Genomic DNA, 18,461 nt, shown 5'->3' with positions numbered 1-18,461 from the left:
CAGGGATTTTGGATATTTGCTAAACTTCAACTTTCTTTACTGTCTAAAATCTACACTTTTTTGGAAGAAAAATGTTGCTATAAGTTGTCTACACAAATAGACACTAAATAATTGGAAATCTCCAGTTTGGTAATTTTTCTTTACCATTATGTTCCAGTGGTACAGACACTTTTAAAACTAATTTTTAAAAAGTACTTATAGGGAAATTGTCATTGACTCTCATTGAGAAAAAAATTCCTTTTGATTGGTCCAAATAACTATCTCTGTACCTTTCAAAATGTAAGTAAAATGCTTTCCCAGTATACAATTTTCTAACATCTGAGTAATAAATGTAGAACTTGCACATTATGCCAAACTAGCAATTTTATAAAAACGCTAAGTGCTTACCAGATGGGCAATTGCATTTGAAGCCATTTATGTCGTCTTCACATGTTCCTCCATTCCAACAGGGTCTGTCTAGACACTTGTGCATGCGAACAGAACAAGTTTCTCCTGAAATTTTAGATTAAAAAATAAGACAATGTGCTGACATGTTCAAATCATAGAAACATATTTGTAATGAAAAAGGACTATGGGATTGTCATAGTCTAAAAGTTGACCCCAGTGGCCAAGGTGCACTTACTGAGTACATAGTACATAGACATCCTATGTGTCATGAATTTTTCTGCTTCATTGGTTACAAGACAGTTCATTTTGACAGACAACGTTGGAGGCATGAAAATCAGGGACATAGAAAGCTTTCCTACTGAGGGTATGCATAATCCTGGAGCTTTTTTCCATTATACGAAATGACTATATTCAGGCAGGTTTTGTTTAGTTGTGTCAATCATTTTCTTTCATTTCACTCACTATCTTCTTTGAAAAAGAATGACAAAATATCATTGTATATTAATATCAGGCCAATACCAATTTAGTGATATAACAGTAGAGGTCTATCTATTTCTACACAAAGTTGTTGGTAGTATGATACTTGATATATCTCTTTCTTGATGTAAAGGAGGAGGATGATCAAGTCACTGAAGAATATTTAATGAGGCAAAATACAGAAGAGAGGGAATGAAATGATTAAAAGTAAAGGCAGGAAGTATAGGGAAATGTAGATTTGTAACCTACAATAGGGGTTCCTTTGATCTGTAGCATGAAAAACTGTTTCTAGCCACAGCAATACAGAGGTAAATTATATGTTCCATACCTATTACAGGTCAGCAGTGTACAAAGCACGCTGAGCTTTTTCTGAGACTCACAGAAAATAAAACAAAAATGAACGCTGAAATACTCCTGAATTCTTTGCACTGCAGAAAATATTTGGTCTCTTATCTGCAGCACACATACATGCCCTCTCATACAAACATATGAACCAAGACATTCAGCTCTTAAAACCTGTGAATCTACTAGATATAAAAGGCCTTCGTTGGAGAAGCCCATGGTAACACTTAGGTTCTATTCCATACATAAACTTATGACAGAGTGGCTCTTATTAGGGTTTTTCTTGCCTCTAAACATCTTCTGCATTTCCCATAAGACTTCAGGATATCTAGGTGAAGAGAAGGAGCCATGAGCAGAGACCACAGATAATTCAGGTAACTCAAAAGCTATCTGCTAGGAGCAGCTGCTGAGTGCTACTTAAAGTGTGCTGGGGCACTGGTGAGAAATACAGTCAGGACTGGCCAAAGTATAAATCCTTTTCTAAATTATTTTAATTTAAAAAAAAATATAGAATTTTTCTTTGAAGTGCTGATAAGGTGACAACACTATGTGCAGCCTTTCCAATCTATTTCTGATATTCTGCTTTCCATATATTTTCTAGTTCAGATACATTTCCACAGTTCAGTCCCTGATTATGGTGAGTCTCTTTTGAGGAAGGTAAATGTATTGGCATCTGTTCTTTTCTTCTGCATCAACAAGCAGAGAGCAGCAAAAACAGTTTCCTCTAAAAGTAAGTCATCTTGCCACAAGCCATGGGTAAGCTGCAGTATATACAAGAAAAAAATCCCTGAAACAGATTCTTTCACCTCCCTTGAGTTGCTGCATACCCTTCAGAGACAAACAGTTGAATTAAAGCAAATGTATTTTTAAGGGAAATGATGGAATAATGCCAAAGACTTGTTAACTTCTCACTGTCTCTTTGTGAAGATGGATCTGTTTTTCTCTTGAATCTAAAGGAGTAAAGATATTGCACTGAATTGTATAGTACCATAATTTTCATTCATAGGTCTAACATGTATAATTACAATTTCTTTGATTTTCTTTTCTTTCTTATGCGACATCAAGCAGGAAAATGAGTCAACTACATGTAGATTCTGACTACTGATCTATACTTTAAAACTGAGCATTTAGAGTGAAATTCAGTTCCCTAAATGCCAGTATCTAATGCAATATAGGATGTCCTGTATTCACTCTCAAGAAACATGTCCTTAGGGGATGAAATGGATCAAGCAGAGGCAGTTGCAACAGTTTTAGAGCAGTATCATAAATTGGTCGTTCAGGTTGGAAATCCTGATGGGATAGTAGGAAATAAGATAAAAGATCAAAGACACTGAGGGCAGTGGTCAACTGAGTATTTCCAAAAAGGAATAAAACTCAGGATGTACTGGGCAAGATGTACCCTAGAGAAACTCAAAGGCAAAATGACACATGATCAAAAGGTTAATTCTCTGGCTATGTTTTAACCGAACTCTATGAAGTGATACAACATCTGGGGAGTCCTGAGAGGATGATGAAACAATGAAGGCCATAGGAATTTGGGACATGAGATGAATGTTGGAGCTTTAGCTGTATAAAGGAAAGACAAAACTTGATTCTGTGTAGAAAGGATGAGAAAGGAGACAAAGCCATTCTTCCATTCCAAGTCTGAAAGGACGTATAATGATTTTGTCGATATGAGAAAGAATGCAAAAAAGATAATTTATTTTGCATCTTGATTTGGAAAAAAGTGAGCATGTGGTAAAATGTGTAGCTAAAATATTCTCAATTGTGGCATCAGAAACTGATTTTAATTTCTAATATCATGTCACTAACCTCTATTTATTTAAGATTTCAATGACTATAGTTTTCCTTAATCTGTTAATCAACTTTGCAACAATCCTTAGATAAAAATATTTCTTTTCAATACAGACTATTAATCCCAAATATCCAAACTGATGCTGTACAGTAGAGATACATATAATAATCTTGTTTAACAGAAAGCTATCTGTTTGCAGGCATTCTTTTATTTACCTATGTAAAAAAAAAACAAAAACAAAAACCAAACACAAAAAACTCTCCAAATTCCCTGCTCTGACGATAAAGGTACTGATTTTATGCTAGATTGTTATTACAGCTAAATTACTTCAATTGACAAAGAAGCAACTACACACCACTCATCTTCATCTGCATTATCAAGCACTGAGAATACCGTTCTCCTAAGTGATGAAAATATTTGTGAAAACCACTGATAGATTTACAAGTTGTGCTACCTAACAGTACTTGCAGAATTATTTACAAAGATACCAAACATTGTGAAATATTTCAACTGAAAGCACTGTTACCACATTAAATAAAGACAGTACACTGTTTTTTTCCTGACCAATTTGCAGTATCCTTGGCATCCACAGCTAAGACTTCAGTTTCTATTCATCTCTGTTACAATTGCTCTAAGTTTACTTTTGTTTTCCTTCTAATTTTGCTATCTAGGCAGTGAAAAATATATTACCTACAGATATGAAAAAATTATATTATTTTTCATCTAAAACTTCACATGTAGTTTTGGTAATTGTGTAAATCTCAACGGAGGCTAGGATAATAACTTTCTTTTCCTATTAGTCATGTTAAAACTTGGGAAAGCTTTCATGTTTTAGTGCGATTTCTACCAATCAAATGCATATATACTGAAAATAAAGGTAATTGTTTGGGGTTTTTTTTACTGTAGACAATAACTAGCACTTCTGGTTATATCTGGTAGGTGTATCTGACAAAACACGTCCCAAAACTTCCTGTAAAGGGTTACTAAGGACATTTAAGAAATTGTGTCCTCGGAGTAAAAAATATATGGACAGTATGTTTCAAAATATTTCAGAGAGAATCAAGGAATCTGTGAAGCTATTGTGAAACCATATTTTCTGAGTACAATGTACAGAAACACTTGGACATACACAGAGAAGACTCTTCTCAAATAGACTTCACATGCTATGTGGCTTATCTGATGTACTTGTGGAATAAAAAAGTAAAAACAAAGCACAAAAATTTAAAGTAATAGAATGACATAAAAAATGTCCATGTTATTTTCCTCTTTTGGGCAAAAAGAGGAATATTGAAAATATCATATATAGAATATATCTGTGTTAAACTCAAAAAGCCACTGGAAGGCTTGCATGGGTGATGAGCCTTAATAATGTTATATGCTATATGCGTGGGTAAAGCAATGATTGGTCAGTACCTTGCTATATGAGATAGAGTATATATTGAGAATAAAAAGATTTTCTAAATCTTAACTATACAATCAATATCATATAAATACAAACCTTTAAGAGAAACCAATGGGGCAATATTTCCTGTCTTCAAGCTCTGAGTAGCTGTCTTTGTATCTTTCAAATACTTTTATTTGAAAAGAGAAATTAAATCGCTGTCTGCAATTGCCTGAAAGGAAGTTGTAGCAAGGCCGGGGTCAGTCTGTTCTCCCTAGTAACAAGCAATACAACAAGAGGAAACAGACTCAAGTTGCACCAGGGGAGGTCCAGGATGGATATGAGGAGGAATTTCTTTACTGAAAGGGTTGTCAGGCATTGGAATGGGCTGCCCAGGGAGGTGCTGGAGTCACTGTCCCCAGAGATGTTTGAGAGACAATTGGATAGAGAGGGTCATCAAATGATTAACAGCATAATTTAATTTTTAAAATTATTTACTCAATTTGTAAAGATTATACTGCAAACTTCAAAGTTTGACACAACCCAAATTCTCTTGTAGGCAATGGAGAGTACTCCAGATATCTACAAAATGTCGCCATATAAGTTTCCATCACAAATAGTTTGCAGTTCAAAAGAAAAGATTGTGGTATATGATGTTATAAAGTATTTGCTTTTACTATGCAAATATCCAAACCTTGGATTTTGATTAACTTTTTTTTACCAAATCCAATCATGCTTTTCATGTTAACAAATCTCATTATAGTGCCTAAGGGATCCATAGGCAGTGGAATGCAAAGCATTTGAGAAATGCTGGTAGACATCAGATCAATCAATCATCCAGACAGAGGAGACAGCTATGAGTTGTTTATATAAAATTTAACTTCTGAAATAAAAACTAGTTCTAAAATTATATCCAAGAGTACAGAGGGATTCATTTATTAGCAGGAGAGAAATCAAACTGGTGAGTGGGAACTCATGGCTTACTTACAAATACAGGAATCCTAGGACACAAAATATGATAGTTCCTCAAACAATGTACAGAGTCCCGAGCAACAATAACTTCTGGTTTACTCATTAATTTATTTACTATTGTCTTTGATATTTCTTTTGAAAGTGGATTTACTATTTATGAAGAAAAAAGAAATAAATCTGGATGTGTAAAAAAGTTGAATTACACATAAATTATGTAGCAAACACACATGGAAAAAAAAATGAGATAAGAATAAATGTGGTGGTTTAATATAACACTGAAATACTTTTCTCTGATTCATACATGCAGTAATGACCAAGCTTCAAATCTGTTCTGTGCTGGAAAATATCCCAGGATCATAAACACTCAAAAGCTATATGAAAAAGTAATTACTTGGGCAGTAATAAGACTTTTGTAAGTTTAAACAACCTTTTATTAATTGTTTGTAGTTTAAACTCTCTGAAAAATTAGATTTCAATATATCCAGTACATGTAACAATGAACTATGCTAAATTAGCAATATTATATTTCTTTTTGAATTTATTTCTATGGAAATGTTGTTCTATAGTACCTCATTGGATGAAAAACAATATTTTTTTACAGTAATATACCATTTATGCAAGCAAGTCTTTCTTTTCAGAGTCACAGAATGGTTGAAGTTGGAAGTGACCATCTTGTCCAGTCTCCTTTAAGCAGTGATACCTAAGGCCAGTTTCCCACGACCATGTCCAGATGGCTTTTGAATATCCCTATGGATGGAGATTCCTCAGTGACCATTGCCAATCTATGACAGGGTTCAATTACTCTCATACTAAAAAAAAAGGATTTCCTGATGTTTGGACAATGCCTCTTGTGTTTCAATTTTCTCATTGCATTTGGTCCTTTCACTGGGTACCACTGAAAAGAGCTCACCCTCTCTTTAGGTATTTGTAGACATTGATAAGATCCATTCCTCAGCCTTATCTTCTACAGACTAAAGTCTCAGCTCCATCAGCTTTTTCACATTGGAGAGATGTTCCAGCCCCTTAGTCATCTCAGTGGCCTTTGGCTGGACTTTCTTCACTAGATCCATGTGTCTGTTGTATTGGAGACCACAGAAATGGAAACACAATACTCAAGGTGTGATATGATTACTAGTACTGAGTAGAGAGGAAACATCGTTTCTTTGTACCTGCTGGCAAACTGCCTGTCATTTGATCCTAGGCATTTACCTTCTTTTTCACAAGGGCACATTGATGGCTTATGTACAGCCTGACATACACCAAGACTTTCAGATTCTTCTCCACAGAACCGCTTTCCAGATGGAGCTTCTGGAAAAACTCCAACACAAAGAGGAAGCCTACAGAGGGTGGAAGCAAGGACAGGCAGCCTGGGAGGAATCCAGAGAAATTATCTGAACGTACAGAAATTGGGTTAAGAAAGTTAAAGCCCTGATAGAAATAAATCTAGCCAAGGGCATCAAGGGCAACAAGAAAAGATTCTATAGGCATAATTGTCAATAAAAGGAAGACTAGGGAAAATGTCCTTCTCTCCAGAAGGAAACAGGAGATGTGGTTCCTTCTTCACCGGCAAATGTTCCAGGTATGTCTCTCAGATCACAACAAAGGCAGAGACTAGGACCACCTACTGTAAGAGAAGATCAGATTCAAGACCATCTGAGGACCCTGTACAAGTCCATGGGATGTGATGAGATGCATCTGTGGGTCTGGAGGGAACTGGCAGATGAAGTGGTTAATCCACTATCCATTATATTTGAGAAGTCATGATAGTCCGGTGAAACTCACACTGACTGAAAAAGGGAAACATAATGCCCATTTTTAAAAAAGGGAACAAAGAAAGACCTGGGGATCTACAAGTCAGTCAGTCTCACTTCAGTGCCCAGCAAGATCATGGAATGGATCCTCCCGGAGATTGTGCTAACTAAGGTACGTAGCTGTCTCCAGTCACCTCTTTGTTTTCCAACATGGTTTCACTAAAGCGCAAATTGTGTCTGACAAATTTGACGGCCTTCTACAACAGGATTATAGTTTTAATTGATAAGGTGACAGGTCAAGAGACCTTGACAGACTTCTGATGTGGGCCCATGACAACTTCATGAAGTTCAACAAAGCTAAGTGCAAAGTCCTGAACATGAGTCAGAGCAATCTCGAGCACAAATACAGGCTGGGAAGAGAATGGATTGAGAGTAGCCCTAAGGAGAATGACTTGGAGGTGTTGGTGGATGAAAACCTGAAAATGAGCCAATGATATGCACTTACAGTCCAGAAAGACAACTGTATCCTCGGGTGCATCAAAAGAAGCGTGGCTAACAGGTCAATTGAGGTGATTCTGCCCCTCTATTCCACTCACATGAAACCTCACCTCGAGTACTGCTTCCAACTCTGGGGATCCCAACAGGAGAAGACATGAACATGTTACAGTGAGTCCAGAAGAGTGCTGTGAAGATCAGAGGGCACTTCTCCCATGAAGAAAGGCTGTGAGTTGGGGCTGTTCAGCCTGCAGAAGAGGAGGCTCTGGGGAGACCTTCTATCATCTTCCAGTCCCTAAAGGGAGACTATAGGAAAGCCACAGAGGGACTTTTTACAAGTGTTTGTTGTGATAGGGCAAAGGGTAATAGCTTTAAATTGAAAGAGGATAGGTTTAGATAAGATATTAGGAAGAAGTTCTTCCCTATGAGGGTAGTGAGGCATTGGAACACGTTGCCCAGAGAGGTGGTAGATGTCCCATCCCTGTACTGAAGGCCAAGTTGGATGGGGCTTTGTGCAACCTGGTCTAGTGGAAAGTATTCCTGACCATGGCAGAAGCAGTGGAACTGGATGATCTTTAAGATCCCTTCCAAACTAAACTATTCTATGATTCTCTGGTCAAATGTCAGCATGTACTGGTACTTGGGTATATTCTTTCCTACGTACAGGACTTGGTATTTCTCTTTATTGAACTTCATGAGACTAATGTTGGTCCATTTCTCTAGCCTATTGAGGTCACTCTGGATGGCAGCATGATCCTCTGATGTGTCAGCCACTCCTCCTAGTTTTGTGTCAACAAAAAACTTGTTGAAGGGTACATTCTGTTCCATCAGTCAGATGTTTAACAGGACTGAATTCCCTACTGACTCCTGCAGTACACGGTTAGTTACTGGCCTTCAAATTGTCTTCATGACACTGATCGCTTGTGAGTGTGGCTCATTCAGTTTTCAATTCATCTCACTATCTGCTCATTCAATTTCTACTTCATCACAGCTTTTTCATGAGAATATTGTCAGAAACAGTTCCAAAACCAGTGCTAATTTCAAGACAGACAATATATACTGCTCTCTTCTCATCTACCAAGACAGAAGTTTATCAGGTTGGTCAAGCATGTCTAACTCTTGATTAATTCAGACTTAGTATTCAGAAGATGTTCTTGTAATTCATGGTGTCCACGATTTGCTGCTCCATTGCCTCCACAGAGAGGAGACTGACCTGCCTATAATTCTCCAGGTCTTCCTTTTTGCCCCTCTTGAAGACAGAAGTGACCTTTGCATTCTTCCTAATCACTACAACCAATTAAATTTTGTCATCAGTGACCTGGCAATGACATCTGCTGGCTGGCTCTTAAAGCATTTGTGGATGCTTCCCATCAGGACCTATTTGCCTATATCCATTTTGTTTAAGTATTTCCTGACCTGAGCCTCTTCCACCAAGGGTACATCTTCCTTGCTCCAGACTTTCCTTCTGATCTCTGGATTTCTGAAAGACAGTCTTATCAGAACAGACTGAGGCAAAGGTGACATTCAGTACCTCAAACTTTTCCATATCCAGTATCATCAGGGTTTCTTCTAATGTAGTAACAGACCCAACTTTTCCATACCCTTGCCTTTGTCACGTACATACTTCTTCCCTTCCTGTTGTCTTTCACATCCCTTGCCAGATTCAGCTGCATTTGGGCTTTCACTTTCCTAACCTTATCACTGCATGCTCAAATAAAGTCTCTGTATTTCCTCCCAGGCTACTTGTCCTTGCTTCTACTTTCTGTATGTTTCTCCTTTTTTTTTTTTTTTTTGATATTTGAATTTTTCCAGAAGTTCCCTGATAATCCATACATATTTCCTGGTATTTTTGTATGACTTTCTGCTTTTTGAAATGAGCTGATCTTGAGACTGGAGGAAGTGATAGGCTTTCTTGGAGCCCTCTTCCCTCCAGGGTTTTATCCCAAAGGACTCTTCTAGACCTTATACCCCACTGTATTGTCTCTACAGTAGATTTTGAGATAGTTGAAGTTTCGCATGAAGACCAACAAAGTAAAAAATAAGGATTGAAGTTCCAGCAATGAAATGGAGATATATTGTGATAGATTTTGTAAAAATGAGACATTTCATTGTGTTATTTTAACAGAATTTAGGCCACCTCAGGGATATTTTTCTGTTTGTTACTCATTTATTAATAAATGATCATGAAATAATTTTATTAAATATGTATTCAAAAAACAAGAAATTATATATTCAACTCAAATGGAAGATAAGAAAGTCGTAAATTTATTACATATAAAAATATGTATATTTTTATATACATATAGATTAATTAAAAAACAATTGAAATAAAAAATGTAGTGCTAAAATGTTAAAAGTAAGTGTAGCTAGCCAGAATTTGCAATGAAAAATTAGCACTGAAGTTATTATTACTTAATAGCTCAGCACTTTGGCAGGGACCCAGAAAGATCCAAAGACACATATTATCTCAGTGGTTTAACTGGGATTTACAAATCCAGTATTATACATGTTCTTTGAAATGGAGCAAGAGCATTCAGCAACTTAGAAGAATAAGCTGTAAATTAATGATTAGGTATTATAGATGACACTATTCATACCATGTGATTTGTTTTTATCTTTTTTAATTGTAGCATAATACCGATTCTCAATAAAAATAGAGAAGTATACAGACCACTAGTGCTTGTGCTACATTATGCAGTCTAAAGGCTGGAAATGCAACATTTTTATACTGCTGGATTAAAAATTATTTTCTACCTCCCACACATAGTCTGAGTATTCACACAAAATAGAACAATTGCACAATTATCAGTGTTATCATCTTGTGTGTGATTCATCTAATTCAACACAGAATCTACAGTTCATGTCATCCTAGAATAGATGTCTAAAGTAAGAAGATTCCTTATCTTAGAAGAAGAGAGTCTGAAAACTCATATAAATATAGCTGTTTATATTCCATACGTGTAGAGAGATGATATTACTAATTTCATTCCTCCTCATGCTTACATTTTCCTCATTTATACCAAAACATCTCTTATCAACTTATCCATGACACTTATGTCTGCATAACAATGAAATTAAAAGAATACAAATAAAATTGTGACTTGGAACTTGATCAAGTTTTTTGCCAAGGTATCAAAGCTCATGCTTAGAACTGTACATTTAGTGGAGGGAAGATCAGCTAAGGAATAATTGGGAGACATAGTCCAATAGTTTCCATACGAATTCCGATAAAAATCTTGTAAGTCATACAAAGACACAAATATATATATATATACAATTGCAGTTAAATAATCATATAAATGTCATGTACATAGAATTGGAAAATCACGTATTAGTATTAGACACTTCAAAAGAGAAATCCTACCTTTGAACCCAGCAGTACAATGACAAGAAAAGTGGCCAATTAAATCCATACACGTAGCTCCGTTTTTGCAAGGTGAACTTGAGCATTCATTAATTTCATCCTCACAGAAGGATCCCTCATATCCAGGCACACAGTTACAGCTGTAATTTTGCAAGTGGTTCTGGCAGAAACCATACTCAGAGCACTGGTTTCCAATGCAGTTGTCTGTATGAAGTTCACAAAACGTGCCAGTGTAACCAATGGGACATATGCATCTGTTATTGAAATGCAAGAAAAAATAAACTCAATCTTGAATACATAGGTTAATAATGATTAATAATGTTAAAAATAATTTCACTTTCGATTACTCACAAATGAATCATGATTTTTTTCAACCTGCTTTCTTTTACCTTTAATCAGTCACTAAGAAGATTTATTTCACATAGACTGCTTGTAATAATTAAATGGAACTACACATAACTAAAATCTTATTTATTTAACTATATCAAGCTCTCAATGACAAAATTAAAATATTAGAAAAAACCTACTATAAACTGTAGGAATTATACATGGTGAGAATTTATTTTCTGAAAGTTATTAGTTGCTTGTCTATTTGGGTTGTGTTGCAAGGTTTTGGTAGGCAGGAGGTTACTGGGTGGCTTCTGTGAAAAGCTGCTGGAAGATTCTATTTCCAATAGAGACAATGCCAGCCAGCTCCAAGACTGTGATGGTGGTAACACTTTTATTATAATACATTCAAGAAAAAGAAAAAGTTACTGTGTAAGAGCATGCAGTTGGAGAAAGTAGTGAGAGAATATATGGGGGTAACAACTCTGCAGACATCAAATTCAGTGAAGGAGGCAAGGAGGTGCCAGAGCACAGATTGCCCTGCAGCCCATGGTGCAGCTTATGGTGAGGCCCTGCCCCTGCAGCCACAGAGTCTGTGAAGGAGCAGAGATCCACCTGCAGCCTGGAGAGGACCCCACATCAGAGCAGGTGGATAACTGAAAGAGGCCATGACCCTGTGGGAAGCCCATGTTAGAGCAGACTCCTGGCAGGACTTGTGGACCAGTGGAGAGAGATTTGCTGTCAGGACTTGTGACTCCGTAGGTGACCCACACTGGAGGAATCTGTTCTTGAAGGACTGCATCCTATAGAAGAGACCCCCGTAGGAACAGTTTGTGAAGAACTTCACCCTGTTGGAAGAGCTAACGTCAGAGAAATTTCTGGAGAACTATCTCAAATGAGAGAGACCCCACACTGGAGCAATGGAAGTGTGAGAAGTCATCTGCCTGAGGAGACAGAGGTGGGAGAGACACTGTCATGAAATGACTGCAGTCTCCTTTCCCATCCCCCTGCGGGACAAGAAGGCAGAGAAATCAGAAAGGAAGAGTGGTAGGAAGATGGTTCTAAGATTTGTTTGTATTATCCTACTCTGATTTTATTAAAAACTGATTAAATTGATATACTTTTTCCCTAAGTTGAATCTGTTTTGTCTGTGACCAAAATTGGTGTTTGATCCCTCCCTGTCTTTGTCCCAACAGACGAGTCTGCTGTTATGTTTTCTTGTCCCCGTTTCATCAGGGAGGGAAGAAGCCAGGGAGTGGCTGTGTGGTGCTTTTTAGTGGTTGTGCCCAAACCATGAGATACATCCTACTTGCTCTGAACATGAAAAACAGTATAATAAAGGGTTATCATTAGAAACGAAGATTGTGTCGTCTGTTTGTAACTGAAAAAAACCCACAGAATCTATCAGATTTTATAGAAATTGAGCAAGATATTTTTTTCAAATTGAGCAAGATATTTTTTTCATACAATCTAAGATGACATATACATTGTGTAAGACTGGAGACATCTTCCCTTTCTTCTAGCCTCGGGGCTTTTATGTGTGAATGAAAACAAAGCTTGATTATCTCATAGCTGATCTATATTTCATAAAATTAAAAAATCCCTTGTACTTGACAATATTTTCTTTGATTGGTCATCTCTTTATCATGGCCAGAGGTCTTATCATGTGGAAAGAAATAATCTTATAATAATCTTGATCTGTAGAGATAGTATCTAGAAGCTGGAAAGAGCTAACATGTTAAGGAAGCCTTGATTATAGCAAGTTTCCATATTAATCCTTCTGGTAGAAAGAATATTTTTTCTTTATTTCTTTATTTTGTCTGTTTACTTCAGTCCCTTTTTTATTTCTTCATTTTTTGTCATACTCGTTGGAAATTTCCACAAAATTTTCACAATTAAATGTTTTTATATCTGTAGTAAATTTCTAACAGAATAATTGTAAGTCAGCAGGAAAAAGACTTCATGTAAGAATCTGTGTACAGAAAGAATCATATGAAAAAAAACCATTAATGTAATTTCACAAGTTTTTTGCATTATGACTTTTGGACTAAGGAAATCATAACTATATCTACCACTGTTATACTTTGTTCTCAATTAAATTAAGCTCTAATATTACCTGCAACTCTTCTTGACGTGAGAGAATTTGAAACACCAAAGAACTTTATCTATGTATGAAGTGAAGATTAAGAAAGGCAGAATACCACAAGAGCTCTATTTTGATCCTAATGAAATACCTCTGAAGTAAAAGGAAGACAGAAAAGATATATATATATATATATATAAAAAAATAAATAATAGTTCTTAATGTTTAAACGAATAATTTTTTTTTTTTCTCAAGATAATCTGTGGACATTAGTGCAGCTCTGTGAGTTCAAGAGTAGCTTCAGAGCACATGGAAAATTACGTGATTTTTCCCTTTCATGTTGTGACTAAAAGAAGAATACAATAAAAAGGTGTCATTATAAGGAGATATTGTTGACTGTTCTGTGGAACTCTAAGCTTCCTAGTCAAATTTTTTTTCAAATTTGTGTTTATTGATCCCCAGGAATCTTTTTTGTAACACTTGAAGTCTACCTTTGTGCTCCCTCCTGTCTCAAAGTGTGTCTGAATAACTGGTTTAGACCAGATGAACAGAAAACTGTTATGATAAATTTTGTGTCTGTCCAAACTGTATTTTTTATCACATTGCAGAGCAAGATCAGAGTATGTAACATTGATTTCTTTCAGCTGAAACTAAATCAGTAAATGTGGTCCCTGGAGTACCTTTAAAGCACACCAACTGCTAATAGGCTTTTAGTCCATGGACCAAAATAGAGCTTGCTTGAAGTAAGTCCATATCTTCTATGATGTGTCTGTGAGTTCCTTTACACAACCACTTTTGCTTTACAGATTCATTGCTACTGCACTGCAGTACCTACTCAAGTAGGCATAGCTGTTGTATTCTCTCATCATATCTCATTCCTTAGTAAGAGAAAAATCTTTTCCTCTCAAGAGCTTCAGCTGACTCTGTTTCTCACTTTCTAAAGAAATTATGTTCATACAAATAATCTCCTATTGTTGCTTAACAACTAAGTGTAAATGCTGATTTACATAAAATTTCATTGTCCATAAACATAGAAGCATGTGCACTTTTACTTACCTTTAGCTCATAGTTTCTGAATTCAGCAACAGTAAAACTTCACTTAGTCATACTAATTTTTCTGATGCAGTTATTCACTTTATTTCCTTAGTTGACTATTATGCAGTAATGAGTACATTGTGAAATGCAACTGTTCAATCATTCTTTGAACACATTGGTCTTATTATTAATATTGAATAGAATATTTAACTTACAGCTCTCCTAAAGAAGAGAGAATAAAGAGAAGGAATTTTCCAGTTGTGTAGGTTATCATCAGAGACCACAGAACTACATAGAAACAGATGTAATAGAGAATCTCCTAGTTTCAGTTTCAATCTTCTAATTCCATACTTCAAGCAATGATGTTATGAGTATTGTAATTTTTAATTCTTTGTTGTCTGAAGTAAACAAAAAAACTAATAATTAAATGTCTTTTTTTTTTTTTTTCCTGGTGAAATGATAACTTCATGTCTTTCAACATTATATGATTCATTTGCTTCAGATAAATTAAGCTCTCAGTGTTTTATTTTAGACTCTTTATACTTTTGCTCAGGAAAAAATAAACAAAATCATAAAGTTTTCTCTTATTACTTCAATGTGAAAAGTTTGATTGGTTTAGCTATTAATTATACATTATTGCTTTACTGAATATATAGAAGAAGTTATAAGTTGTTTTCTTCAATGTAAACATTACTAGAAAATAACTTTAAAACTAGATATTAATGTCATGTAAAACAAACTGGCTGACTTTATGCAGTGAGTCAATTCCAAATCTGTGGGATTTGCTCAAAATAATGTAAAACTACAAACCAAGAGTGCAGAAAGAAGTTTTGTTCTGTTAGTGTTTGCCAAATATATACATTAATGCAAATGTAGGTAAGTCCTCTTACAGCAAGTTAATTTCTTACTGTGTGTTGAGGATTAAACCTAATAATAATTTTTTGTTTATAATCCAGACTGCAGTTTAGGCGTGATAGAATCTAGAGGTTCAATAAATTCCTTATAATTTATTCATAATAATTTACATTGAATTCTAATACCATGTTTACCAATAACTTTGTTGTATTTTATTGTATATTTGTTGTATTTGTTGTATATAGGCAGGCTAAATATATTTAAACAAGTAAGTTATTAATCATCTTTATTTAAAATCTGTATTTTTAAATGTGTCTATTTTTCACATAAAACCAGGTCATTTTTATGCAATAAATCTCTAAATTAGACAGGTTTTTAAGTTTTATATATTTTTTTTGTAAGTTTAACTGCATTAACCAGAAGGCTGTGCAACCTTTCAGCAAAATTTTGACCAGCTTGAGTTGGGCAAGGAGGAATCTCGTGAGGTTCAACAAGGACAAGTGCACTTCATGAGGAACAACCCCGTACACCAGTACAGGCTGGGGGTTGACCTGCTGAGTAGCAGCTCTGCAGAGAAAGACCTGGGAGTGCTGGCTGACAATAAAGTAACCATGAGCCAGCAACATGCCCTCGTGGCCAAGAAGGCCAATGGCATCCTGGGATGCATCAAGAAGATTGTGGCCAGCAAGTGGAGGGAGGTTCTCCTCCTCCTCTCCTCTGCCCTGGTGAGGCCTCATCTGGAGTCCTGTGTCCAGTTCTGGGCTCCTCAGCTCAAGAGGGACAGAGAATTTCTGAAGAAAGTCCAGCACAGGGCCACCAAGATGATCAAGGGACTGGAACATCTTTCTAATGAGGAAAGGCTGTAAGATCTGAGACTGTCCAGCCTGGAGAAGAGGAGGCAGAGGAGGGACCTCATTAATAATTACAAGTGTTTGAAAGGTATATGTCAAGAGGATGAGGCATCCTTTTTTTTTTTTCTCTAGTGTCCAGTGATAGGAAAAGGGGTAATGGAAAGAAGCTGAAACAGAAAAGTTCCACTTAAAGTTAAGGAAAAATTACTTTACTGTAAGAGTGACAGAGCCTTGGCACAGACTGTCTGGAGAGGGTACGGAGTCTCCTTCTCTGGAGATTTTCAGAACCTACTGGGACGTGTTCCCCCTATGACCTGATCTGGGGTGACCTGCTTTAACAGAGAGGTTGGACTAGATAATCTTTAGAGGTCCCTTTCTACCCCTACCATTCTGTGATTCTGTGATTAAATTTATGTACTGTATATTCAACATTACTAGACATCTGCACTGTTCATATTTCTTAATGCATAATAGTTTAAGTGTAATTTTATGACCTTTAAATATCAGCCTCTGTTGAGTCCACTTTGAGTGGAATGCAGCCATCATGACCTTATGCTTCCATTATTACCACCAGCAGTCGTTATCACCTCATCAGGGTTCCAGTAAGGTGTGGGGTGAAAGTGAATGGGAGAGCCCATTGTTATAGAATCTAAGTGCATTTATTTGTAGATTTAGTATTTTTATAAGATTCTAAATGATACAAGATGTGTAATACATTATATAATTTCAACTCTAAGTCAATCTATGAAGTGGGTCTTGAACTCAGTTTTCTTAAACACTGTGCTAGTATAACTCTGACATAGCTGAACTTCAAATATCTTTTCTATTTGTCTTAGAAATAAGATAAAGACTAATGATCTTCAAGTAATTAAGTCTTTTACATTTGTAGTAGGAAAAATACCATAATCACATTAGATTTTAATGAATTTGACCTTGCATTAACACATCAGCAGCAGTAAAATACTAAATATGGTATAAAAAGCTTTGAATCATGGATTGATTTGCAGTTTTCACTTGCTGTAAAGCTGAAATGCTTCTCTACTTTCTTAAGAAAAACTAAAATGTCAAACTTAAAAACTAAGGGAAAGTTAAAAGGATTATCATAGAATCAAAGAAAAAGTAAATATGAAGTTTTGTATTAACATTAATGGGAATAAACATGGTTCCTTAGCTTCTGTATGTTTTCTTTTGCCCATAGCAAGATTTAAAGTGTAACAAATCCGAGGAGAGAAACCCAGTATCTCAGTGTTTTTGCTATAAACATGCATTTTAGTAGCGGATGCGAAACACAACTGATGGTTGTGGATTGCTTTGCTCCCACACATACCATGCAGACAAGTTTTTGTTGCTATTCCACTGTTTAAATGTAGCTAAAGTTAAACAATAAGTTGATGTGCCTGTGAAATAAATGTTAATTGGAGATGCATATGTCAGGCATGGAATTTAGTCTAAGGAATGTATAACTCACATGCAGATGGTTATAGCATAGCTGCAATCTAGTCCTACAAATATGCAGTAGAATGTAACTTTTATCACCAAAGGTTTAGAAGAGCAAGTACGTATAAGCAAGCTGATACTAATTAAACTAAGCAGGGCAGCTGCTACAATATCACCATAGACTATCTGCACTAAAGAGATATAGTATGACTTATGTCATTGATCAATTAACTGTGCAAAACATGTGGACTACTAAAATGACTGAAAAAAAAAAGTAAAAAACCCAGACTTAAGAGGTGGTTATGCTGGGAGATGAACCAGTTATACTCTGTCTTGAGACAGAAGATACATAGGAGCACTGGTTTGACATTACTGAAGACTAAAGACATTACTAATAAGTTTATTAAAAAACCATTTTTTTAAATAAACATGTGTTTGATGGTTTTTTGTTATAGTTATTGTAATTGTAGTAGTCCAAGCATACTCATTTCATTTATTCAATATTTTTAATCTGTTTGTTTATTTGAAATATGAACTACATAGAAATTCTTAAATAAACTAAAATGTTATTTAGTTTTGTTTTTGTAAGCATTTATGATCTCTGCAGAAATGTTGTTGTATAAGATATTCCTTAACAAATTGTGACATATATTTACCTACCTTCTGGAGTTGTAACAAAGCAAAGAAGATTATTTTTCCTTTTTCTATAGTGCGAGAAGTCTGTTGTTGCCATAGAAAACTGTGTATATCACTACTTAACTTCATGTGGCCTGTTCAACTACGTCCTGCAGTCAGTTGTATATATAGTATATGAAGAATAAACTTAAAGATGGAAAATTAGATATAAAAAAAACCTAATTGAAATGTAATTTATCCAGCTGGCAGAAAATGGAAAAAGTCAAGGACGTA

The 18,461-nt window shown here is 35.6% G+C and overlaps 1 protein-coding gene across 1 annotated transcript in view; it reads right to left on the bottom strand.

Moving 5' to 3' along the window:
* The window catches only part of EYS (eyes shut homolog), a 900,402-nt gene that overhangs the window by 659,366 nt on the left and 222,575 nt on the right, over positions 1-18,461 (bottom strand). Inside the window, exons 11-12 of the mRNA XM_061989098.1 lie at positions 10,965-11,218; positions 388-492 (exon numbers count right to left, since the gene is read on the bottom strand). Of these exons, the coding sequence (XP_061845082.1) occupies positions 388-492; positions 10,965-11,218 (359 nt within the window). The remainder of the gene's footprint in view (positions 1-387; positions 493-10,964; positions 11,219-18,461) is intronic.

This window comes from Colius striatus, chromosome 2, assembly GCF_028858725.1.
Source record: "Colius striatus isolate bColStr4 chromosome 2, bColStr4.1.hap1, whole genome shotgun sequence".
Lineage (NCBI taxonomy): Eukaryota > Metazoa > Chordata > Aves > Coliiformes > Coliidae > Colius > Colius striatus.
Note: the sequence above shows the minus strand (reverse complement) of the source record. Positions and strands in the feature narration are given on the sequence as shown.